The sequence below is a fragment of the Tenrec ecaudatus genome, chromosome 6 (genome assembly GCF_050624435.1).
Source record: "Tenrec ecaudatus isolate mTenEca1 chromosome 6, mTenEca1.hap1, whole genome shotgun sequence".
Lineage (NCBI taxonomy): Eukaryota > Metazoa > Chordata > Mammalia > Afrosoricida > Tenrecidae > Tenrec > Tenrec ecaudatus.
Genome location: NC_134535.1, coordinates 116,258,840 through 116,284,217, shown reverse-complemented (window position 1 = coordinate 116,284,217; position 25,378 = coordinate 116,258,840). Strand labels below are relative to the sequence as shown.

The 25,378-nt window shown below is 47.0% G+C and overlaps 1 protein-coding gene across 1 annotated transcript in view; it reads left to right on the top strand.

Moving 5' to 3' along the window:
- PTPRO (protein tyrosine phosphatase receptor type O) overlaps positions 1-12,896 on the top strand; it is a 113,746-nt gene extending 100,850 nt beyond the window's left edge. The window contains exons 24-26 of the mRNA XM_075553329.1: positions 3,947-4,101; positions 7,629-7,764; positions 12,792-12,896. Of these exons, the coding sequence (XP_075409444.1) occupies positions 3,947-4,101; positions 7,629-7,764; positions 12,792-12,896 (396 nt within the window). The remainder of the gene's footprint in view (positions 1-3,946; positions 4,102-7,628; positions 7,765-12,791) is intronic.
- The last annotated feature ends 12,482 nt before the right edge of the window (positions 12,897-25,378 follow it).

Below are 25,378 nucleotides of genomic sequence, written 5' to 3'. Positions count from 1 at the left end.
GATCAGTTTCACAGATTATTGGTACTGCATACAGATTGAATCAGAATGCATCTATTCACCTGAGTACCATGAAGTGTTCTGGAGTTTTCATTCTTTGGAGTGTTACCCAGAAGTTGTTGTGATCCACACAGCTGAAGGCCCTTTGCAATGAAACACAAGCAAATATCTTTCTGAGAGTCTCGGCCGCAGCCGTGATCCATCCGATGTTTAGCAGTGATCTCACTTATTCCGTGTCCTCTTTTGAATCCTGATACATTTCTGACAGCTCCTTATCAATGTACTGCTGCAACTGTTGTTGAGTTACCTTCAGCGAAATCACATGATATTAGTGACACTGTCTGATGAGGTCCGTATTCTGTGGGGCCGCGGTTACTTGGAGTAGGTAGAGATATGGATCGCTTCTCATCGGTTGCTCTCTGATTTCCTTCCTCTTGCTTTCTCGCTCAGCCAGAAAACCAGTAACAAACCACTAGATAAAGGGAGAACAAATTTTCTCTACCTTGGCATCCAAGGAAGAAAAAAAAAATGCAAAATAGGGTCTATTCCCTTACTGTGTTTTTGTGCACAGGGCACAGTTTCACTGATGGTTGCATGGTCGACACTATGCTTCTGATCCCTGGAGTCTTCAAAATGGCCTATGTTTCAATAACACCACGCCAAGCGCTCCTGAAACACAAAGAAAGCATTAAATAATGTTTTCACAGTAGTTAACAGCATCTGGTGTCAGAGTGCCCCCTTCTGGTCACACATAGGCAGTTTAGCAATGAAGCTGAGATTGCCGAAGCACATGCATGGAGCTGTGTTAGTATGTTTGTCTCTTTGTTTATATGGTTCTTTATCTCTCTCTCCTGCACATATTGATAGGTGTAAAGGTTCAGGGTACAGCAAGGTGTACATTACATAAAGGAGGAAGTCACTGTGAGTAATTTAGGAATAATTAAGTAAGATAAAAAACCAGAAGGACTTTCTTTCTTAAGAACAGGACGAAGGTAACTATAATGCACAAGGCATATCTTATCCATACTCAAAACTTAGCATGAACCAAGTGAGAATTGAAAACTAAAGATAAGCATAAAAAGAAAAAAATGTTTCCAGCTATTTGGGGATCCACAACCAGATTGCCAAAACTGACCCCGATAGTTTCTGAGGCCAAAAAAATAGTGCTTCTTTTTTAAATGACTTTTTTTTTTAATCCCTGGTAGCAGAGGGCTTAGGCATGGGACTGGACGGTCAGCAATTTAAATCCACCAGTTGCTCCTCAGAAGAAAGATGCAGCTGGCTACTGCAGTAAAGATGCACAGGGTCTGAAATCCTCTATGGAGAGCCCTGTGGCATAGTGGTTTATGCGTTAGGCTGCCAGGCTCAAGATCACCAGTTCGAAACTACCACTGTTCCAAGGGAGAAAGAAAAGGCGTTCTACTCTTGTAATAAGTGATAGTCTTGGAAACCCAGTTCTGAGAATGAAGTACCTTGGTAAAGACTGGGTTTGGAATATTTGGATATTTGATAATACATAGTTTAGATCCTACTCTTCAAAATGAATGAGGGATTAAAATGGGTGTGGAGTGACCCCCATCCTAATTGGTGTGCAGTCAGTGCAGAGGGAGCAACCCTTTATTTGTTGGAGAGGTTTCCGTATGTCAGACATGTTTACAAAACAGACCCACTTACTAGATAGCTCCAGACCCATCCGTGCGCCTGCCCTGAGCTGAGGCAGAGTGAGTGTAGTAGCAGCCCAGCCGTAATCTACTTGTCAACACCTACCAACAACATGGCCTGAGTGCTTTGGGGCCATCTGCCACAAACATATCCGTACTTAATCCTCACAACACCCTTTGTTACCTAGCATTACAGAGATGAGAAAACTGAAGTTCCGTGAGCGTGGCTTGGGTCAGATTCCCTAGAATCATAGCCCAGGACAGGGATTCTTGTATAAGTATCTTAATGAGCGTGTCATCACAGGTGGATATCGTGGGCAGTACAAATGGTTCCCGTGCATGGCTGCTAAGCAAATGGTTGGAGGTTCAAGTCTACCCAAAGGCACCTCAGAGGAAAGGCCTGGCAATCGGCTTCAGAAAAGTCAGCCATTGAAAATGCACTGGAGGGCAGTTCTATTCTAACACACAGGGGCTAGACGGAGCCACAGCCCCGGTGGGTGTATCCAGGGTACAACATGTAAAGAGCGCAAGGCGAGGACAGGGCAAGATCCAGATCAAGCTGGGGGTTGGATCACTAAGGGTGCGGGGATGATAGGCAAGGCAGCCAAGTTGTTCCACCAGGTGACAAGGTGCCAGTTTTCTGTGTTCTAGTCCAGTCACTCATTAGCAAAAGGCTATGACTGGGCAGGGAGATATAACTGCAATCAAGGGCATGCAGGTGAACATTGACCTCCTCGGCTTCCGTATTGCCCTGAGGCAAGAGCTAGGCAGGCCCCACACTCTCTCCTTCCATGCCTTTGCTGACTCCCAGGCATCCTCCCACACGCTCTACATCTGCGCTGGGTTTGACAACTCATTGCAGTGGCCACACGAAACTCGCAGGGGGTATTCACACTTAGGGGAGGCTATGGGGATGTCAAAAGGTTATCCCTAGTCAGGAATCAGCAGACTTCAGTATACAGTCGTTAGTTTCCTCAACCAGCAGTCAAGCCTCTCTCTCGTTCTTAATCTCTCAGCCACGTGTTCCCTAGGCCTTTGCCTCTGGGCCGGGAAGCCAGCCTGTCACTCTGTCCCCATGGTTCCATAGTTTGGGGCCAGCTAATGCGTAGGCATGCCGTAGTCTCGGCCACTTCTCTGCGTTTCTATGCCGTGGTCTGAGATGCAGCTGGTCTTGGCGGTCACTGCAGGCAGATCTTGGATGTCTTCTTCCCTCCTGGTTTCTTTCTTCTCTGCTGCTGGTTCAAAGATGGTTCATCCTTTTAGCCAGGAAGGCTGGGAGCGAAAACTGACCAATACCCTCTTACTAGTGTTACACATGCCTATTTGCATAGTCAGATCCACACAAAAAAAATTCAAACTCACTGCCAGAGTCAATGCTGACTCACAGGGGCCACCTGTGGCTTTCTGAAACTGTCAGAAGCCAATCTTTCTGCCAGGAATGTCCTGGTGGTTTCGAACTGCCAACGTGCAGATTGCAAATGCAGAAATGTTCTCAGACTGATTGTGGTGGTGATTGGACAATTCTTCTTCGGGTGACTACACCCGAATATATCGAATTATATAATATGTGTATTCTATGCCAGTAAAATTGTGGGGGAAAATATTCACCCCACCACAATAATGGCCTAGGCCTTTTCCAGCGAAATAGCTCCCTTTGTTTCTGTCGATCTGAGGAGTCGATTCTGAGTCACAGTGGCCCCACGTGACAGGGTGGAACTGCCCCATAGGGTTTTCTTGTTAAATCCTTATGGCCAGAAGCCAGTCACAAGGTCTTTCTCCGAAGGCACTTTCAGAACACCAACCTTTCCGTTTCCAGCGGAGATCTTCACCATGTGTGCCTGTAGGGCTGGTAGTGTTCTTTAGTGGTGAGTGCTTATCAGGAGCAGGGCACGGAGGTACCCCAGTCGCAGTGCTGGCAAAGGGGTGTGCTGGGCATATAGAGGCATCTGGATGGGGCTCGATCAGCTCTAGGGCGGTAAGTCCTTGTCCACAGGTGATGCAGTTTCTCTATGGCAAGTCCAGGAAACAAACCCTGATCCACTTATGCTCTTGTCACTCACAGCGCAGGCGTGGATGAGCCTACTTAGCCTACTGCTGGAAGATGGTGTACAAGTAATATTCTTTCAGAGCTGACTGTGCGCTGGACACAATGCTGGGAGGGGAAGCGCACCCGCAGGAGAGCAGTGTGGCTGTCTCCTTACAGCAGGAGCATGGGATCTTGTGGGAGGCCTGGGCCAGCCTGACTGTGGCCACGGGGCTTGATGTTTCTCTCCCCCTCTCTCTGAAAGGCTGATGAGATGCAGGATGTGATGCATTTTAACTACACTGTGTGGCCCGACCACGGCGTGCCCACGGCGAACGCTGCCGAAAGCATCCTACAGTTTGTGCATATGGTCCGGCAGCAAGCTACCAAGAGCAAAGGGCCCATGATCGTTCACTGCAGGTGAGCTCAGCAAACGCGTTTTCCCTTAAGCACCGGGGGCTTTGATTTATAAAGGAACCAGCCCGCCATTCCATAAACCCTGCGTCAGATTTCGTTGGCAATTAAATGGAGTTGCAAATATACATATGAAATTCACTTTAACCATTTCGACAACTACTGCTCGGTGACATTGGTTATATTCTCCACGTTGTATCAAGATTCTCATTATTTCTACTCCAGCTGTTTTACCGATATTAATTTAGACTCAAAACCAAACAGAACTGGCTGTTATGCAGTCGATGCTCACTCCTTCCCCCTGTGGGTTTAACTGTTTAGGGGAATAGAAGGTCAGTTTTTCTCTCAAGGAGCTGTGGGTGATTTCGAACCGCTGACCATGAAGATTGCAGTCCAATGCATAACCCCTATGATGCCAGGGCTCTTGCCCTTGAAGCTTCTTACCTGAGCTTTAGCAGGACTGTTGTCCCTTTGGCCTTGTAAAGGTATTTTTTAATAAGTGCAGTATTTAAGGATCACATTCTTTACTTTTTGAGCTTCACTTTTTGCTGTCGTTTAAAGATGACTTCGGGGCATAATTTTCTTCCAAGAATTAGAAAGTATTCCAGGGAATAGTCTCAAGGGTTAAATCTTTTTCTTAAACCTTTAATTAATGGATGTTTTCTGATATACATAAATAATTGATAATGTAACCAAATCCCACTGCCATCGACTTGATTCCATGTCATAGAAATCCCATATAGAGTTTCCAGGGCTGTAAATATTTATAATGTAGGAATCCTTTAACCTATATCCGAGAAGTAAGTACTATTCTCAGTTTCAGATAGAGAAAGCTGAGGTCTAGACAGGTTATGAGATCCACACAGGTTCCTAAAAAGAGGCTGTGGAAGAGTTAGGATACAATCAGGCATACCACTCTCCAGAGTCCTTGCTTTTAAACACTATGCATAGTTATCCTAAGAGCTTGGTTGGGGTAGTGCTTATGAGTTAGGCTGCAATCCCCAAGGCTAGCGGTTTGGACCCACCAGCTGCTCTTTGGAAGAAAGATGGGACCATATACTCCCTAAAGAGTTACAGTCTCAGAAATCACCGGGATGGTTCTACCCTGTCCTTTAGCACCACTCTGAGTTGGCATCGGCTCAAAAGCAGTGAGTGAGTGAGTGAGTGAGTGAGTGAGTGAGTGAGTGAGTGAGTGAGATTATTATCCTATTCCAACAAGGATTCTGAATGGTCTACAACACAAACAAAGGCTAGGTCAAATTATAAATACTTACAGCCCACAATTAGAATATACAACAAAGCGAGATGAAGGAAAGGGGAAAACATGAAAATATGTAGCTCATGAAGACAACTTGTATCATCCAGTCCATGATTAATGCTCAAGGACCACACTCATTCCTATGGGAAAGAGTGATTGTGGGATTTGTACTTTCCTTCCCACCAAGTGCACAAAGCTCCTTCAGATGTAGCTCTGTAATATAGTTGGAAGCTTTTATGTAGTCTCCAAAGAGCAGAAGACGTCCATGTATGCCTCAACTGCATATCAGAACCAGAAGGGAAATACGGGTGTTAGGAAAGGCATCGGAAGCCTTACCAGCCAGAGAACATACATCTGCAAGCCCAGGCGTTTGTGAAGTGGACTCTCTAGAGGTGCGCGCGTGCGTGTGTGCACGTGCATGAGAGTGCGTGTGCGGCGGGACACAGTGAGCATTCATTCCCAAGGAACCCTCAAAGAAAAATGCTCCTTAAGCGACCACGTTACTGCGAGGGTTGACTACCGTGCAGTCAGTTGGGCATTCACAGGTCAAAAGCCTTGCTTCCAAATACGATATGCTCTCTCCTAAAAGTGTGCTTTTCAAGAACCCCGGCTGCTCCACCAGGGGGTCAAACTCCGGGATTCCTTTCAAGAGTGCCGCCCTGATGCAAAAAAAAAAACATATAAGTGTGTGTATGTGTATATATGTGTATATGTATATATGTATGTGTATATATGTATATATATATCATATTAAATGAAGGGGGAAGTGCAGAGTGGAGACCCAAGGCCCAAGTGTCGGCCAATGGAGATCCCCTCATAGAGGGGTTTAGGAGAGGAGATGGGTTAATTAGGGTGTGAGGTAGTATCGATGAAGAACACAGCTTTCCCCCAGATCCTGGATGCTTCCTCCCCCCAACTACCATGATCCGAATTCTACCTTGCAGGGCTGGATAGGACAGAGGCTGTACACTGGTACATATGAGGGTTGGAGGTACAGGGAATCCAGGGTGGATGATACCTTCAGGACCAAGGGTGTGAGGGACGATGCTGGGAGAGTGGAGGGTGAGTGGGTTGGAAAGGGGGAACTGATTACAAGGATCCACATGTGACCTCTTCCCTGGGAGAGGGACAGCAGAGAAGGGGGGAAGGGAGACTCCGGATAGGGCAAGATATGACAAAATAACGATGTATAAATTACCAAGGGCATATGAGGGAGGGGGGAATGGGGAGGGAGGGGGGGGGAAGAGGACCTGATGCAAGGGGCTTAAGTGGAGAGCAAATGCCTTGAGAATGATTGGGGCAGGGAATGTATGGATGTGCTTTATACAATTGATGTATGTATATGTATGGATTGTGGTAAGAGTTGTTTGAGTCCCTAATAAAATGTAAAAGAAGAAAAGAGAAAAAAATAATTAGGGCAAAGACTGTACAGATGTGCTTTATACAATTGATGTATGTATATGTATGAACTGTGAAAAGAATTGTATCAGCCCCAATAAATTGTTAAAATAAAAAAAATTAAAAAAAAAAAAAGAGTGCCGCCCTGGAGTTGACTTCACCCAGTGGCAGGCACTTTTAGGTGGGAAGCTAAGTCTCAGGAGGGAGGAGCTGTTTAGTAGAAGAGGTAAACCAGGGCTCTGAACTCCAGGTTTGTCTTCTTGCAAATTCCATATAAAATCTCTTTGTACCTATTTTTCATCAGAATTCGGGTTTGGAGCTGTTTAGCACGTGGTCTACAGGTAACTGGAAGAAACGACAAGCTAACTGCCCACACAGGCTGCCATGCCATTCCACTTCCCTGAGCGCTGCCTTTACGGCCTGGGAGAGACTGGGTCTGCACCCTTAATTTCATTTTGTGTCGCCTCTATAGAAGGGTTCCTGGAGACTGTAGCCAACCCAGGACTCCCCAAATGGAAGTGTTGTCAGAAAGGCGTGGGATGGTGAAGTGGACCGAGTGTGGAAGGGACCCCAGCTTCTCTGGCTCCCAAGGTGACCAGGAAGTCGGGGATGCCCACTCCTCTGGGGCAGGAACCAGCTCTCCCAAGCGCTCTGGGTGGAAGGATCGCTTCCCTCAGCAAGCAGAGTGTCCGGGGGAGGGCGTGGCCCAAGAGGAAGAACAAGTTCATCTCCTTTTAGGCAAGGTGACATTAGAAATGACAGATTAGAAGAAACGCCATGCTTAGAAACCTGCTAAAGACATTGTGGAGACTGTGCTCGCACGCACCCCACCTCTGCGGAGCGGTAAGTCAAGAGCTGTGCGCCCTCTGTCTTGCAGCGCCGGCGTGGGACGCACGGGGACATTCATCGCCCTGGACAGGCTCCTGCAGCACATTCGGGACCATGAGTTTGTCGACATCTTAGGGCTGGTGTCGGAAATGAGGTCATACCGCATGTCGATGGTACAGACAGAGGTAGGAGCGTCGTCCGTGTGTGTGTGTGTGTGTGTGTGTGTGTGTGTGTGTGTGTGTGTGTGTGTGTGTGTGTGTACGTACGTGTGTGTATGTATATCATTGCCCTGGACTGAAAAACTTGCCATGATTCAACCCCATGCTTCAAAACCACGCTCTCGGGGCGTGTTTGCCTCCGGCCTCTTCCTGATTGCGCATGTTCCAGCTGTCCGGTTGTAAGATAGTGTGCACTAGAAACCCAGTCCGTATGTAGCAGCTTCACTTGCACTGGCCTCATGGATCTTTTAAGTAATCACAGCACCCATCTGTAAACATTAATCCGCCTTACACGGACTCGGGTTAGAGGAAGCTAACAGCTGCCGTGGGTGAAACCTCACATAGAAACTGGGGGCAGTGTCATTGAGCGGATCTCTCAAAGGCTGGCTTTGATTCGGTAAGTTTATCCTCCACGCGGCTCTCCGGCACAACTCACTTCCCAGGGTGGCCATGGCTTCTTCTCGCTACTTTTCAGAAGCCCCACCCTCCTAGCTCACTGGTTCTTCAAACCCCCTTGGATTCTCATAAATGGATTTCTCATTTTAGTCCCATGGAAGCAGTGTTACGCCCACTTTCATCCTCATCTCCTCCAGAGTCCTCTCTTGCTGTCGAGCCTTGCAATTCGCTATTCAGACTGGAAAGCCAGGCCCAGGTGAGACGGTGCAGGGCCTTCAAACACCTTGTGGGTGCAAACACCTCAGTACAATAGCTTGTTCCTAATCCTAGTCAATCAGCCTCACTCTCGACGTCCTATTGTCAAGGAGGGTGTGTGGGACGAAAGCTGGTGGCGTGGAACCCAACCTGAATTTACTGAATTTCCAGGGGGATTACCACCTGGCTCTGGGCACCCTTGTGCTTGCTCCCTAAGCATCACCAGTAGGTGTCACTGTGACTCAGAAAGCCTAGAGTCAGAGTTGCTGGCTCCTTGGAGTTCTTCCCCACCCCCTATTTTTCTTATTAAAGATCATTTTATTGAGGGCTCTTACGGCTTTTTTCTTAACTTCTGTCTCCTCCTTCCTCCCCATTCCAGTGTGACCGAGAGGCTCGGCACGGTCCTTCCTGTGTGTTTATTTCTGAGCTATAACAGGATGGCTCCACTTTAGACAGGGTGAATCCTGCACATTCCGAGTGCTCTTTTCTGATGAGGAAGCAAGGCCCTGTGTTTGTTTCCTCTGTCTTGAGCTCACTCACAGTCCAATCCTGCTGCTTTCAAATTGACTGGTACGGGAGAATGGACAACACCTTGTTACGCTACATTTAAAGTACCCTGGTTTCTCAGAGACGGCCCCTTCCAGCTAGTTATTAAACAGCCACCTATTAATTGGCCCATACTTTGACTTTGACTTACATAAGTTTGCATCCTAATATGCGATTAAACTTCTCAAGGTGTGCATTAATTCCCCAGCTTCAAAGGGCCACTCCTTAATTTCAGTATGTTGGATGTGAGGAATCGTCTGTCCTGTTCACTTAAATTACACCTTATAGACTTTGATGATAGCCTGCTTGCTTTTGACTTATAGAAGCTTCAGCCTTATTTGTTGTTGTCTTTAACTTACCTTCATGTAGACCACCCTTCATAGCCCCTGCCAGCTGCCTTAATCTTCTGGAAGTTGTGCTCACAGAAAACTAGGGCAGCCACAATGTTGCTTTGTGCAAAGCTGGGGAAAGATTTTGTCTAGATTGCCTCCAGTGTTGCTTTGTTTGTTTGACCACTGTTGCTGGAAGCATTTTCAGTTGACATCTCCAGGGCAGTCATCTCTCATAGATGTGGGAACCCTGAGAACCCTGCGCTCTCATGTGGGGATTCGAAGTCAACAAAGAGAGCAAAGGTCTCCACAGGTTACTTATTTTTCCCAACTGTCCCAGCTGCAGCCTTGAGTTCCCTCGGGATTTGCCGCTGGGTGTCTTCCATTTCCAGTTATTTATTCATGTCTGTTTCCTTAGTTATTCCTAGAACATGGTGTCCCTTTACCTTTATTTCCCAGCATTCCTCTGCTTTCCATGCTTCAGCCTCCATGAGCCCTTTACATCCCAATTCTAATTTGACTTCCACTTTATGTCTAGTGCACTCGCTTTAAAAAGTAAAGGGCCAATGGTGGTGGGGGAATTCACTCTTATCATCACATAATATTCCTTTGACACTAATGATTTTCAAGAGCCCATTCTCTAGCTGACTGATCTCCTAGCTGTGTCTAGACACCATGCATGAACCGTGTGGCACGTTTTTGCCGCTTCCCGATTCCCCAGCCAGCTCTGAATGCCCGCCATACAGACCTCCCCATGCCACCCCACTTTGACGACAGAAGTAACTCCTGGGTCCTTGGATTGTGTGCCGTGGGGGCTGTATTTTCACCTGCCCTCTTTACCCTTTGTCACCTGACCTGACATGTCTGTGGGCCCACCTCAAAAGGAACAGAAGTGCCAGACCCTGGAGGGAGGTCTGAGCTCCAGGCAGGCCCTCTGCATACATCTCTTCTCCCGTCCCCCATCTGTAAAATGCGTTGGATAACTTCCGTGAATTATACAGTTCACCTGCTGCGGGAAATGCTCTCATAGATAAAGTGCTTTGAAATGGTACCGATGGTGCTTGCCCTTCGTTGTTACCAAATGTCTCCCTTGGTTTTCCTCCAAGAACCTTTCCCAGAAGGCCAATGAAAGCTTTTCTTTGAGCTGCAAGCTCTGAATCTCCAGCCTGGATTATTTCTGGGCTCCCAGGGAGCTGTACCTCATCGTCTGTTACGTACTTTTCCTGTGCTCGAAATACTTTTATTTATTTTGACCCAAAGATTGGCCCACTGTTGCCAGGGAGGAGTTATGGGTTGAAGAACCTAACAATGTCTGGCCCTTTCCAAGTCCAGTGCTGGACAGTGGAGCGAAACAGCGGGGCAAGAAATAGCTGTGGTGAGATTCTGTCAAAAAGTGAGCATCTGTGTTGTCAGTAAACATCATTGAAAAATACAGGTTAGGCTGAGCTACTAACCAGGGATGTTTAGAGTATTAACCTTAATCTCTGTAGGAGCTGGTCACACAACAGGCTCTTTTGAAGTCCTGTGGATATGCTATTAAACGTATTTACTTTTAAAGAAACTTTGGGAAACAAAGAGAAAGACCATGAAATGATTTCATCCCCAAAAGACAAATAATATTTTGGTATATTCCCTCAAAACCATCATTCAAGTACATCTTTCGCAGAGTTTTGTTCATATGTTATCTCTTTATCAGTACCTTCCACGTTAATTGTTCACTTAATGCCTTATTATATTATACCAAATTACCTAAAAAATCTGTAAACCTCGTTTTAAGGATTGATTCATGCTTCATTATTGATAGGCCTTTGTTTACTTACGGCATTCTGTATTAGGACATTAAGTTGGTTTGGTTTTGACCATTATCTGTAATCACACAGCATTACCAGCATTTTATCCATGCTCTCCCTGTAAACCAAATCCATGGCCCTTGCATCCATGGTGACGCCTGGCCACCTGACAGGACGAGTGGACTGCTCCTGCGGGCCTCCCCGAGCGCACCTCAAACCCATCACTGCCCCACTGTGCCGTCGCTCTCCCTTTGCCCAGCAACATATGAAAAGGCTTCAAAGAGCTGCAGGCCTCCCTGAGCGCTAAATGTGTTGCCCTTTCCTTTATTCAGAGATGAAACGGAAACTGCTGTCCTCTACATGTTGATCTCTGTGTGCTAGTTCTTGATATTTCTTCAGTTGAGTTTGAGCAACATTTAACAAGCACAAAATCAGTGTTGAGGCAGTGGTTTGCAACCTTCCTCATGTGGTAGTGACCCCAACTATAAAATTATTTTTGTTGCTACTTCATAAGTGTCATTTTGCTACTGTTATGAATCATCATGTAAATATCTGATAGGGAGGATGTATTTTCGTTGTGACAAATTGAACATAATTGAAGCATAGTGATTAATCACAAGAATAATATGTCAGTAAATATTGTGAAACATTTATTTCTAGTGACAAATCAATGAAATTTTGTCTTGAAGCATGGCGTAGCATAGGTAACTGTCTTCACACCGGGCATTTGTATGTGGGGGAATCTGCATGTGGGCAGACCCTCCTGGAGATGGATAGAGGAGCAGTGTCTCGGTTCCTAAGACCATCAGAAATATGTGTTTTATAATGGTCTTAGGTGACCCCTGTCAAGGGTCATTCAACCCCCAAAGGGGTCGCAACCCCAGGTTGAGAACCGCTGTGGTACGTGTTAGGGTGAACAATACATGGACCTAGCCCTCCAGGAATATTTGCACTAGCTCTATTTTACCTCAATTTCAGTGTGTGTGGGAGACTGGATGTAGATATACGGATAGGGTTATGTTTTTAACCAGAATAAAGGTATCCCTATGTTGTCATCATTTGAGAAGAGATGTTTCCAAGTTCCTAGGTTGCCCTTTATTTTATTCTTTTAGCTTTCTTCTACAATTTACCATGTCAATCGTAATTTCTCCCATTGTTTTATAAGATTAGATAGCCCTCCAAAATGATCAGAGTGTAATTAGCTTCTATTTCCCTATTTCTTTGACTTACATGATTAAACTTTCTGGAGTGTATTTAGTGTATGGTATGGCTCTCTATTATATTCCCCCAGTGTGTCAACCGAATATGCATTGCATTTACCGTTAGCTAGTGATGAGCTCTATTCCCTGTCCCACAATTGATTCTCTTAAAGCTTCTAAGTGCAAAATTGTGTCTGTACAAATAATAAAAATGTGTTCCCTTTCACAAAATATCTTGATCATGAAAGTCAGCATAGTACAATGAAACTTGGAACCTGCAGAAGGGTCAGAGAAGGAAACATTAACTATTGGTAAGACGGTACCCCGTCACAGGGGAGAAATGTGTAAGACCTAGAAAAACAAGCCAGCCCCACCAATTTTCAACTCTCCTATGTTTCGCTGAGTTACAATCTGATATTGACATGCATGTTTGCCCAAAGAGGATCTTTCTCTGACCTACGCTTTGCTGTTGGCTTCAGGAGCAGTACATCTTTATCCACCAGTGTGTCCAGCTGCTGTGGATGAAGAAGAAGCAGCAGTTCTGTATCAGCGATGTCATCTATGAGAATGTCAGCAAGTCCTAGCTCTGGATGCGGAGGGTAAGTAGGGAAGAGTCCATCATGGGGCTAAGTTAGTCCAAGTCATGGTTGTGTGATTTAATTCACTGAGGGCTGGAGCAGAGGGCAGCCCTGGGCAGTTGCATTGACTGGGTCTGTAACACTGGTATTTCCACACACACACCCCTCCCTACATCACGGGGGGGGGGAGGGCACAGGAAGCAACATACTAGATCTTAAAACTTCAGATCCTTTTGGTTGGTGTTCGCAACATGCAGAAGTTCCCACAACTCATGTTTTAACTCTAGTGCTTCCTGCTTGAATCTTAAATGTATAAAAGTGGAGCCATGCCTTTGATATTTGGATGTTACCACCCAGCTCTATTTGTCTAGGAGGGGTTGTGTAAATATTTCGTTGTTCACAAGAGTTATACAAAATTTACACAGAAGATTGTGCGCTGGAGCTTAGCTCTGAAAGAATAACATAGTATGGAGACACTGAGGACAGGGTGTGGGGATCTGGACACGTACCCTGTTCTCATCCATGATGTGAGCACTTGGTGAAGAGCTTCATGGGCCTGGATTTCAGCGACATAGACATTCATTTCAATCCAAGCGAAAGAGAGCTCCATAAAAACCTTTGCAACACATCTAATGCCCTGCACTCCGAGGTTGACCAGGAACGCCGTGAAGGGCGGGTGGCACATGAGCGAGATCGGGTTCAGATGTAACGTTTGCATCCATCCCGGGAGAGAGAGCGCAAGTGAGCAGAGGGCGCAGAGGGCAAACGGAAGACAAAACAGAGTCAGGAAGAACTGTTTTAGGGAGAGGGAAAACATCTAGACTGTCAGAAAGCGATGTGTGGCTTCACACACACACACACACACACACACACACACGGAGGTGTTGAGAGACTGGCTGTGGAGGGAGGTGGTGGCGGAGCCAGGAGGAGGTCTCTGCACTTCTGGAGGTGTTGATAAGCACCTATGTCAGTCCAGGCTGCTTACCGTGTCTCTCTCTTTCACAGGAGAGGACGTGATGTGCACCCATCCTCCCTTGCGTCCAGATTTTTTGGGGGGAGTCTGTTAGACTGTCAGATTGCTAACAACGCTCCCCTGCTGTGTACTATGTGGCCAAGGAGGTAACTTGCCTCACCGAAGCACCAGGAAAACTTAGCCTTAAAGAGCCTACAGTGTCTTTTGGACTCTTTCACTTCTGGACATGTAACAATGGACCAAATCCAATGGAGCCCTTCAGAGGTCAAGGTGCTCTGCAAAGAGCAGCAAGTCCTGCCCTTCCGGAGGGTTCCGTTGGCCAGTTGCTGGTTGGGCTAAGTTGAGTTGTTTCGTTTTGTTTGCTTTTACTGCAATCACTTTTTTATGTGTGTGATTTTTATCAGAACGTGGAATTGTTTTCTGTCCACACTATTGATCTAGCCCATTGCCCTGGAAGGAACAAGCATCGCTAGTATCAAAGTATACCTCATTGTCTAAAAGAAAGGAAGAGGCATGGCCACAGAAGAAGAAATGGTCCTTCTCCTTCAAGGATACAGGACCAGCCTTGTCCGCATCCCACGATTCAGTGCTGGAGCAGGAGCCAGGAGTGGGCCTGGGGGAAGAAAGATATGTGCTACCCACAGATCAGCAGTGTATCTTGTTTCCTATCCCAAATAGGACAAGCTGTAACTCAACTTCAAAATAGAGTAGCAAAGCTTTTTAAGTCTTAATTGTTCTAGTTCTTAATGGTTTTCTTATTAACATTTGAATGCTTCTTCTTTGGCCGCTTTGGACCCGTGCCACTGTCCAGTTCTCTTGTCAACGACCTAGAAAATGATGGAGAAGAGTTTGAAGTCTGCTTCTACAGACTCTGTTGCTGTCCGAGCAATCTCGGTGCCTAGTCTTTGCATTCCTTTGGCTGTTTGTTTTTCTGTTTACCTGCATCCATTTGAAAGCTATTTCTCGGCGAACTGTAGGCTGTGAAAACGCACTTTCTCTCCCTCAGAAAGCCGGGGATTTATGGAGTTATGACGATAAACTGCAGCATGCAAGGACAATTTGGGGGCCACACCTTTTGGTTTCTTTTTGTTTTTCATAATATCGTCAAGCGTCTCTATGGATTGCACCAGAGATTTTTTGGTGTTAACTTTTACTTGGGCTGTCAGTTTCCTTTCGTCCAGTGTGAGTAGCAGCATCTTCTCCTTTGGTTTTGCATAGCTCCGGTACATGATCGTGTATTGTGGCCCACGTGCCCTCAGAGTGGACCGTGGTGGCACCGCGAAGCCTGGTGCTTTGTGTCACTTCCTTACAAAGAAGGGGTGATGGTGTGGGTGGAAAGGGAAACCTTTTGAGCTGAAAGTAAACACAACCAAGCTGCTTCCCGGTGGCCCTGTGGCTGTTGTGGAATCTTCCTGTGTGCGCTTCCCGAAAGCTTGGCTCCCCTCTCTAGTCAACCAGGGCCGCTTGCCCCAGCAGTATGTCTGTGACAGAGCCTCTTCTCAAGGTCACGGGTATAAGGTTAGTTTAATATTGCACCAGTAATCTTAGTGATGACGACCGAGGCCAAAGGAACAGCTCTGCACCCCACAGTCCCTTGTCACCGAGAAGGCCTGGTCACAGCAGATCTTGGCATCTTCCCTTGCCAGTCTCCGTTTCGCCTCACAGGGTGAGTGACAGGGGACGTGTCCCTTCCCTGCAGGTGAACAGCTTGGACTCCTCAGGAAAGTTCATTTTCCGCTCACATCCCTTCCCCCCTTTCGGAGCTCCCTGCTGCCTTCCTACACCTCTTCTCATCCCTCCTCCTCCCCCGTGTCCCTTCCCCCCCACCACACACACACACACACACACACATACACACACACACACGGGTGTCCTTCACAGATAGTTTCAAAAGCCAGATCGCTCCATTCTCAGGAACAGGCCTGGCTTTCAGAAAGGTGGTCAGCTCTCACCTGCAGGCTGGTGAGAAGTGAGGAGAGAGACACTGGACGAGCCAGTACGAAGCAAGGGTGAGTGGGAATGCATTGGGAAGCTTACATGGCTGCTGCAGACTGCCCATCACTTCCCAGGAAACGGAAAGCTCTTCATAAACTTGACAGCGCTTTCTCTCTTGGGTTGGCCATCAAGGCTGTCGAATTATGCCAGGTCTGTTGTCCCCAAAGAGCAGTGAAAATAGCCAGGGTTAACTACAAACTCAATCCAAACGCAGAGGGTGGCTGGTTTCTCCCAGAAGGTGCTGTCCTGGCTGCCACAAGCAGAACATCAGAACCTCTCAGCTTGCCTACCTTTAGAAGCGAGGCGTTCATGAGTTTAGACTACAGAAGGACCACACCGAAGCCCTTTGCCAAATTATTTTCAGGGGTCTTTGTGTTTCATCGCTGTTCATGGGAACCTGGATGTTCCTCCATTTATGGATAGTATGATGGGGAAAGCATCCATCAGGAGACTTGGGTTTGAATCCCAACAGGTGATTCTAGAATTCATCTGTGTTGGGCCTCAGTTAACTCAACTGTCAAGTAACTTAATAATCACTCCTTGTTTTGCTAGCGTACGGTGTCAGATATGGCCACTCTCACAAAGGTGCTTTGTATGTCTCTTGTGTTCCAAGATCACTACAACCAGCTCTATTTCTACTCCAGGACTCAACGGCAAACACGCGGCGGGGAAGCTGCCACGGCTCCTGTATTATTAAATAGGGGTGGGTTTTTGTTTTCGTCTGAGCAGTGTTTCGCCATGAACACAGAGGCACTAATCTGTGCAGCTCACCCTCACCTGTATGGCTCATAGAAGGAAGTGAAGGCTTCTGAATTACAAAATATGTCACATGGGATGCCCCAGAGATCAATGCCCTTGTCTGCATGTCAATTTCTGAGGTTCATTGAGAGACGGTCCATTAAAACCTAATTTATAAGCTTACTAACATTAATACCCCTATCCCCACACATAAGATTTTATTTACATGATAAGATTTTATTTAATGTGGGAGGAAAAAAACCACAGACACTGTTCAGGGGACCACATTCTAATTCAGGGATTGATCTCCCACTGCAAAAATAACATTGCCCCACAAATATTCAATTAGAAAAATAGGTTTAAAATTTTTTCATATTTTATGTGTCTACTTTTCTCAAAGTTTCCCCTGACCTTAAAGAGCTAATATGTCTCACAAAGGAGGCTGTGATTTCAACACGTGAAGTAGGAGGCACGGACTGGAGGCTCTTACTCCGCATTGACTGCAGCCCACATGGCAGCGGCATGCCGGAGGTCTGGCCCTCAGCCAAGGCGTCCAATCTCTTAGGAGCCAAACTTCTCCCTGCTTTCTAGCAAGGAGGCCTTCCTTTCCACCCTGGCAAATGTCTGATGCAATGTGCTTCAAATTAGTTGGCTTGCCTTCTAGCCTACATATTTCCAGGCTGTTGCTTGGCACAGGCCAGGCCTGTGACCAAACATAACATCCACCTTGACCAAAGGGACTATCAGGCAATAAAAACATCACACCTATAAAGCGGCGACCTTCTGCCTCTGGTTTTTCACATCCTCATTTGGAGGCACTGGAGGGAAATTTAAGCCATGACACTTCTGACCCCTGACCTTCCAGAAGAGTACGGCTTTTGTGTTCAGTGTCAGCTCATGCTTATCCCAGGGACCTCTCCTGGGAATCCCTTGTTTAGAGAAGGTCTGTAATGCTTGGCTCTAAGGATGTTACAGGAGGGACACTGACAAACAGGAGGGTGGCCAGACCCCTAGGGGTACGGAAGAGAAAAAAGGCAGAACACCATGACCTGGGAAACCCGGAGCTATTAGGCCCTCAAGAGCCAGAATCATGCATTCACTCGTTCAACCACATAGTCAGCAAATGTTTCTCAAACCCCTACTGAGTGACTGAATGAGCCAATCAACACCGGAAGGATTTGCTGACCAACTGCACTGTGCAAGGCACTGTGATGAGAGAATTCTCTAGTGGATCTGTTGAATAAGTGACAGACTGTTAACCACAAGGCTAGTGGTTCGAACCCACCAGCAGCTCAGAGGGGGGAAAGTGAGGCTATTACTGTAAAGGTTTTCAGCTTCGGTACCTGTCTCTAGGGCCCCTATGAGGTGGAACTGAATCAAAGGCAGCAAGGTTTGCATGTTTGTTTGTCAACGAGGGCACGATGATAAGCACACTGAAAGCAATATCATGGCTCTTAAATATGTTTTAGAAACAGAAAGGGCTTTTGTTGTTGTTAGGACTACAAAGGCAGTCTTTTCCACGTATTCCACCTGAATGTTGGCAGTATATTTTCTGCACATACCCCCCCCCCCCCCGGCCATCATAATAGTGTTGATTCCCCCCGGAAACAGAGACAACAGGTAGTCATTGTTCTTGTTATTCTTTAACCCAGATCCCAAACCCCCTTGTTTCCTGAACCACCAGGTGAACCTACTCAGGACTCCCCACAACCATATCTCCAGCAGATGGCGAATTCCTTCCTAACGAGCTCTTGCAGCTAAGAGGGTCACCACCTCATAGGGTAGCCCATCCCATGTGTGTCAGGAAGTACTCCCCACTTCGGTGGACACATAGAAGGCCTCACTAGTGGTGAGATGTGTGTGTCTCTGCCTCTCCTGCGTGTACGTTTGGAGCCTACATGCATGTCCTCATTTGGGTAAAAGGGCAGACACTGTCAGGCACGTTGCTGCTCGGGGCTGAGTGGACTGGAGGACATTCCGACCAGACTCTCGGGGGGATGATGATGGCTTCTTTCTGAGAAACTCCTATGTTCTGAGCCTTTTTGCATTCATACAATCTTAACCCCCAAACATGATTTTGAGACAAGAATTTCTGTTTAACAAATGCAGAGGTTGAGAGGTAATTATAGTAGAGACTTCTACTTTTCAACCTGTCCTCCAGCTAGGTGTATACGTTTCTGTGAGTGGCATTTGTGTCCCCTTTACCCTTCCCCCAAAGAATCCTGCGCCCTTCAGTGTGCACCACATCCAAACAGCGGTTGGGAGATCCCCAGGGGATGCAGATCCTGTTCTTTTGCAGTATTCTTAAGAGTTTGGGGTGGGTGGGGGGAGAAGTCTGAAAAGGCAAGATCTGAGTGATAGGGTGAGCGGGTTAAGGTTGTCCAGTGCAGTGCTCATTGGTCTGCCCCCCTCTGATGAGCTTGCTCATCTCCATCAGATGGACGAAGCCTGGATCCCTAACTCACCACACGGAGTGGTGATACCTGCCCTACCTGCCTGCCTGGGCTCCTGATGTCACCAAGAAGTACATCTCTGCTGTGTTAAGTCACACAGATTCGGGGTTTTCAGTGCTGGTAGCCAGTCTGACCTCATGAACATCATTGCACAGGGACAGCCTATACAACTGTTTGCCCTTAAGTTACAGCGGGAGTTTTTCAGGACAGTGACATGTGACTGCCCAGGAAGATCCCAGAGGATGGGGTAAAACAAGAGTGAGGTTCACCCACGATGAACACGGGGGGAAGGAAAGGCTACAGAAGCAGGGATGGTTCTTTTAATAAATAAACTTTTCTACGAAAACCCTATGAATGATTACCCAGAAGTGTTTGTCATCATGTTCCAAGTCTAACTTCCACTGCGGCTTCTTTTCAACCTCAGAAACTCATGATGTTGGAAACCCCCTGGAGTACTGCAGGGTGACAGGAGGCTTTCTACCACAGTCAGGGCCCTGGCCTCCTCTCCCCAGTGAACCCCACAGCGGTGACACAGTGAGGCATGCACACATGGGAGGCCATGAGGTGTAGTATGTGAAACGATGCGCAACGAAGCTAGTCCCTATGCCTTACGTGTGTCACAATCAGTTCAAAGTCAGCTGACATAAAACAGTCTTGTTCAGGCCTAAGAAACAAGTCCAAAGGTCTGTTTAAACTGGAACAAGTTAACTATGACCACCTCTCTCTCTCTCTCTCTTAAAGAAACAGAATGATCTTGGAAGGGTCCCTTTCTGTCCCTAACCACACGAAAGCCCCCGTGGCATAGCAGGGCGGAGCAGCAGAATCCTTTAAAACCACGGACTGTGGCTGGAGAGAGACTTGAACTGTAGGCTCTGCTCCCAGCTCTGTGCCTGGTTGCCTCGTTTGTGGAATAGAAATGGTGGCAGGACCCTTCTCGCAGGGCTTCGAGACTAGAAACAAGACAGCATGCATACGGGACTTCAACTAGCACCTGCAGCAGTTGTGTAGATTGTACAATCCCTGGTACAAGCCAGCTCTTCACAATCTTCAATGCCCTCCTATAATTCTGTGATACCAAACCAAGTTGATTCTGACTCCTAGGGTTTCTGGGACAGGAAATCTTTCAGGCAGCAGACAGCTCTTCATCTTTCTCTCGACAAACAGCTGGTGGATTTGAGTTGCTGACCTTGTGAAAAGCAGTATGGATGCCTAACTCAGAGAGCCAGCAGAGCAAATCCTTTCATCTGCACTAGCTTTTTCTGAAGTCAGCCAGCACTGTCACCTGAGCTGACTTGCTTCTCCAGGGTAGCAGCCAAATCCCGCCACCAGTCAGAGACCTCAGAGTGTAAAGGAGTCTGTGATCCAACAGACACCCCTGCGGCCCGGCCAGGTGGGGCCACAGTAGGAGCTCACCCTCCGGCCCAGAGACCCAGATTTCACAGGCCTGGCTAACTTCTGTGATTCTCTACAGCCAAGCACATTGGCAAAGTGTGTGTTTTTGTCCCATGCCCACACATAACCTACACAAAATGGTTTCCCAGCAAACAATAGCTCCGTGCCTGACTCACATTCAATGAAGCCATCTGCATGCAGGTCTAACGACCATCTGTACATACTGGCTGCACCAGAATGTTCTGAGAAGCTGACCATTTGCTCTCAAAGAAGCCAACTTGGGCAAACCTTCACAGGTAGGTACAGGTGGGCAGGACAAGGAAGAGCAGTTTAGGGGGAGCAGCCACCAGGCGCCAACACCACTTCATCTCTCTGTTAACTGGTATCCTGATTTGGAGACCGGGACTAGTAAGAGCTCCCGCCATAGGTTTGTGCTGAGCATGAAATGCAAAGCCTCTTGGCATGGTGCCTGGTGGCTTGAAGGGGCAGACTGACACCGCTGACAACCCACAGAGCTTGGAGTCACAGAACCTGTGCTCTGACACTAGGAAGAGAGAGACTGGCAAGTTCACCTGTGAGTGCTACCTCCGAATCTAAGGGTCCCCACAACAAAGTGATCCCCTTTTGCAAGTTATGGCAACACCAAGAATCGGTGTGTGTAAAACACTAAAGCACTAACCCAGGGCCTGCCACAGAGGTGACCTGGAATGAATGGTATGTTTTTCTGGATCTCCTCACACCTTTAGAGTGCCACCCCGCCCCCCTTCATTCTGGGACCGAGACAGCTACAGAGTGCGTGTGCCCATTCAATTCCTCGTCTTCATCTGCTCACTTAGCCCCACTCTTCTGCTCCGCAGCATGGCGGAACAACTGCACCAACTGGTCCCAAACTGGGGAACAGCAACCCTGTCAGAGGCCAAAGCCTTGTCTGTAAATCTGTACCTAAAAAAGAGTAGATGCGACTCAGTCTGACAGATGCTAACAAGTGTAAGCATCTAAGCAATTCCAGGTAGCTGTTTTAACTTGCATTTTGAAAATCCCATTCAGCTGTTACCAAAGCACCACAGCCATCTCCCTGGTTCCTTCTATGCCAGCGGCTCTCCACCTGTGGGTCGCGACCCCTTTGGGCTTAACAACCTCTTCACAGGAGTCACCCAGTTCATAATGGTAGCAAAATTAGTTATGAAGTAGCAACAAAAATCATTTTGTGTTTGGGGTGGGGAACTGTATGAAAGGGTCATGGCATTAAGAAGTTTGAGAACCCTTGTTCTTTGCCTATGAGGCAACGAAACAAATGATCTACCCACCTAAATTCTTTTCTGTACTCAGCTTGGTTTTGGAGAAGAGGCACTAGAAACCCACGTTCCCGTGTCATCTTCCTGAATATAAAATGTGTTCTCACTTACTGGCTACTCTCAGCCTTGTCCCAGTGCGATATGCTGTTTCCACGTGAGCTAGAAAACAGAGCACAGCAATGGGCTCAACTTGGCACCAGTAGCTCTGCCATTTTCATCACGTGGTAGCCACGTGGAACACAATCTGGAGCATCAGTGACCCTGTGTGCCAGAGAACAAAACACTGCCTGGGCGAACACCACCCCAACAACTGCTGTGTGTGAGCCTGTTGTCACAGCCACTCTGTCGATCTATGTTGAGGGTCTTTTTGTCTTTTGCTGACTCGCTACTTGAAGGCAAATTGATCCTTTGACCACATGACGCCTATGAGCTGAGAGGATACCTCCATTGTCAGGTTAATTGATAAACCACACTACACCCACAAATAAAAACATACTGCAGGCAAGTAGAGTTCAACTCAGTGCTTTTCCTGCTTAAAATGTGTTCTGATACATGGACTTGGAACGATCGAGAGAAGAGAAATTTGGCACAACCATAGAAGCCAAGAGAGTGGAGTCCAATTTAGTTCTTCCACTTACCTGTGTGACTTTTTGAGAGTTCATTACGTACATTCCGATGACCTCACCTGTCAAGTGCGGCTCTTCTGGGTGAGCGCCCAGAATACACAGTCCAGTCCCCTCTCTCCTCTTTCTGAAGAACCACCAAGAAGGCAGAAGGCCTTAGCATACACTAACTCAGAGTAAAAATCTGTAACAGGACACACTGAAAGAGCTATTGAATTTTTAATTTTTTATAAGTTGTACATATGTGTTTACCCATTTTCCAATAATTCAAAGTACCTGTGTGTTCATTTTAGGGATAATAAGAATTGAGGCTGAAAAATTATAATCCCCTCTATAGCCAGACTTGTGGGACAAGATTCAGGAATGTCCTAAGTAAGGCAACCCAGAAAATGAGCAGAAATGGGGGAAATCCTGGGGCTACAGTCAGGAAGGGAAGTGTGCACAGCACTTACCTGAACCAGAACCTTCTGGGCCTAAAGGGGTCCTGGTTCACTCCCTTTTACTACGAGCACCGCGCTCAGGACTGAGTGCCGAGGGCACGCCAGAGCAGCCCAGCTGATCGGTACAGAACCAGCCTGGGGCTTCATTCCCCACAGCAGCACACAGCCAGATCTTCCTCCAATTTCAGTCTCTTCAGTTCGGAGCCAGATTGCGTCACACTGAGCAATCTCTTTCATCATCACAGTTTTAGTAGGTTTTAACTTTTTAACCTTTCTTTTACAATTCGATCACGTAAATCTGAAGACTTGGGTGTTAAAAAAAAATGTCTTTTTAACTGCTAACCATACTCCTCCATCCTTCCAAGAAGAAAACACAACCAAATAAAAGCAGGTTTCTAAGAGGGAGCAACAGCCCTGGCAGGAGAGGAGGTGAGGTGATGAGAAGCAGGCGTTGGCCAGGCTTGAGGGGAAGAAAGCACCGAGGGGCTGGGCGGTGGAGAGGAATCATGAGATAAGCCGTGGCCTGAATGCGGTGAAGCCCTGTGAGGGGCCTGCAATAGTCCACACAAGCGCCAGCGTCCCGAGCCTGGCCCGTTTCCCTTTAGTTTTAAGTTTGCTGAACATAAGGGAAAGAACCAAGAGAAGGGTGGTAAAATGGGGATCCCTTCTCCTCCCACTTCATTTCGAGGTGCGCTGGACACCACCCCGCAAAGCGCTCTCACGCTAACTTTGAAGGCCTGCCTTTTGGAGAAATGAAGGGTCATACATTTCAACCCATTCCTCTGAGGAGTGGACCCTGCAGGCGCCGCGTGAGTGAAATTTTGCCTCAAGAGAGTGGTAAGACTGAGTCAAGGATAAACACGACACTGGGGGCTCGTCAGTCTGTACGTGCCCGGTGCCCACACGAGGGATTCAAGCACCAGCTGCCCCCCGGGCTGCCCCCCGGGTACAAGTCCAGCCCCGTGCATGCATTTTCTTACTTTTGTCTCCAATCTTGAGCTAGTTTCTCCGTTTCTGAGTCAATAGCCCCACCTCTGCTGTCTCAGATGGTTATCAGCTCTGGTGAGTCCTGCTTCCAAATGTAGGAAAAACCACATCAAACTGCTCAGAAATCTGAATGCGAATTCCATAGGGCCCTTCTTCAAGGTCCTCAATCCCATTAATCCCCAATCTGCTCTCCGGCCCTGGGCCCCGGTGGTGGCAAACATGTCTTGCAATTACTATCTCTGGGATACAGCACTGGGGTTTTATAGACTAAGGCACAGCTAGAAACTAAATCAATTCTGTAACCACGTATACTAATTTACACACGCTATTTTAACCTTTTTTGGTCTTACCTATGTTTTCTTTTCTTTTGCCTTACACACATGTACACACACACACACACACACACACACACTTAATTGGGAGCTTTTTTTTGTAGTTAGTTCAAGGACTGTTGGTTGGCCTTTCGGAGTGTTTTCCAGTCCAGTCTGTTAGGCACCACGCCCTGGCCCCAGTCTACCTTCAGCATTCCCTGGGGGCCTTGCTGCTCCATTCCCTTGCTGTTCCGCTGCACTCACTCCCCCAGTGCTCTGCCTCCGTGTGGCAGGATCAGGTCGGGCAAGATTCCCACACTGGGTCTCCAGTACTGTCCCCCGAAGGGCCATGGGTCTAATTGGGAGCTCTTATAGATATGATAATCCATAATTCAATTAGGTCATGCATAATTGTACAAGTGCTGCCACCATCAGTTTCAACACCTTTTCTTTCTTTTGAAATCCTTGATATCAACTCCCCTTGATCCCCTCCCTCCCCCACTCTATCCCCCAGGAATCCATATTATTATACTATATGGGGGGAGGAGAATAGTTAAGTGTTCTAAAATGAGGAAGGAGTGGTACAGCTGGTCATGCTTGATCCATTGAGATGTATCTGAGAGGAATCACTGAGACGTGAATGATGGGTAAACACATGACAGTGGGCAGGAGGGCAGGAAAAAGAAAACGGAGAAAGAAGAGAGTGAAAAATCATATACCAAGGTATAAATATCGATATGTATGTCTGTCAATTATTCCTAGATTTTTTATGAGATTTGACAAGGAATAGGTTGGGGCTCAGTGGCAGTGCTTATGAATGATCTCTTTGTCTCTGTTGTCAGGTGGGGGTAGTCTTACGGAGAGACAAGTGAAGAGGGAAATGGGAGCAATGAGATCCCTCCTGATTTGGCGAACATTAATTAGCTCTAAGGGCTTAAATCTCATCATCTATAAAAATACCATTTAGAGAGGTTCATAGACAGCTAGGAAAGCCTTTATGTGAGGTCACATAGTAACCACACATGTTGTTTAAGTGTTTTTCACTATTGGGCCAAATAACTAGACAGCATGAGGAAATGATGAAGAAACGATGGAGTGGACAAAGGAGCAACCACTAAAGAAAGTATTCACACATTCTGGGATAGGCTAAAGAGTAGTTACAAGGAAAACACAAGTGGACCTCTGTTTCTTACATTCCACCCAACTGTGCTCCCCCCGCTCCATGTAGCAAAATCTTTTCTTTATTTTTTTGCCAAAGAGACAGACCCTGTATTCACATAC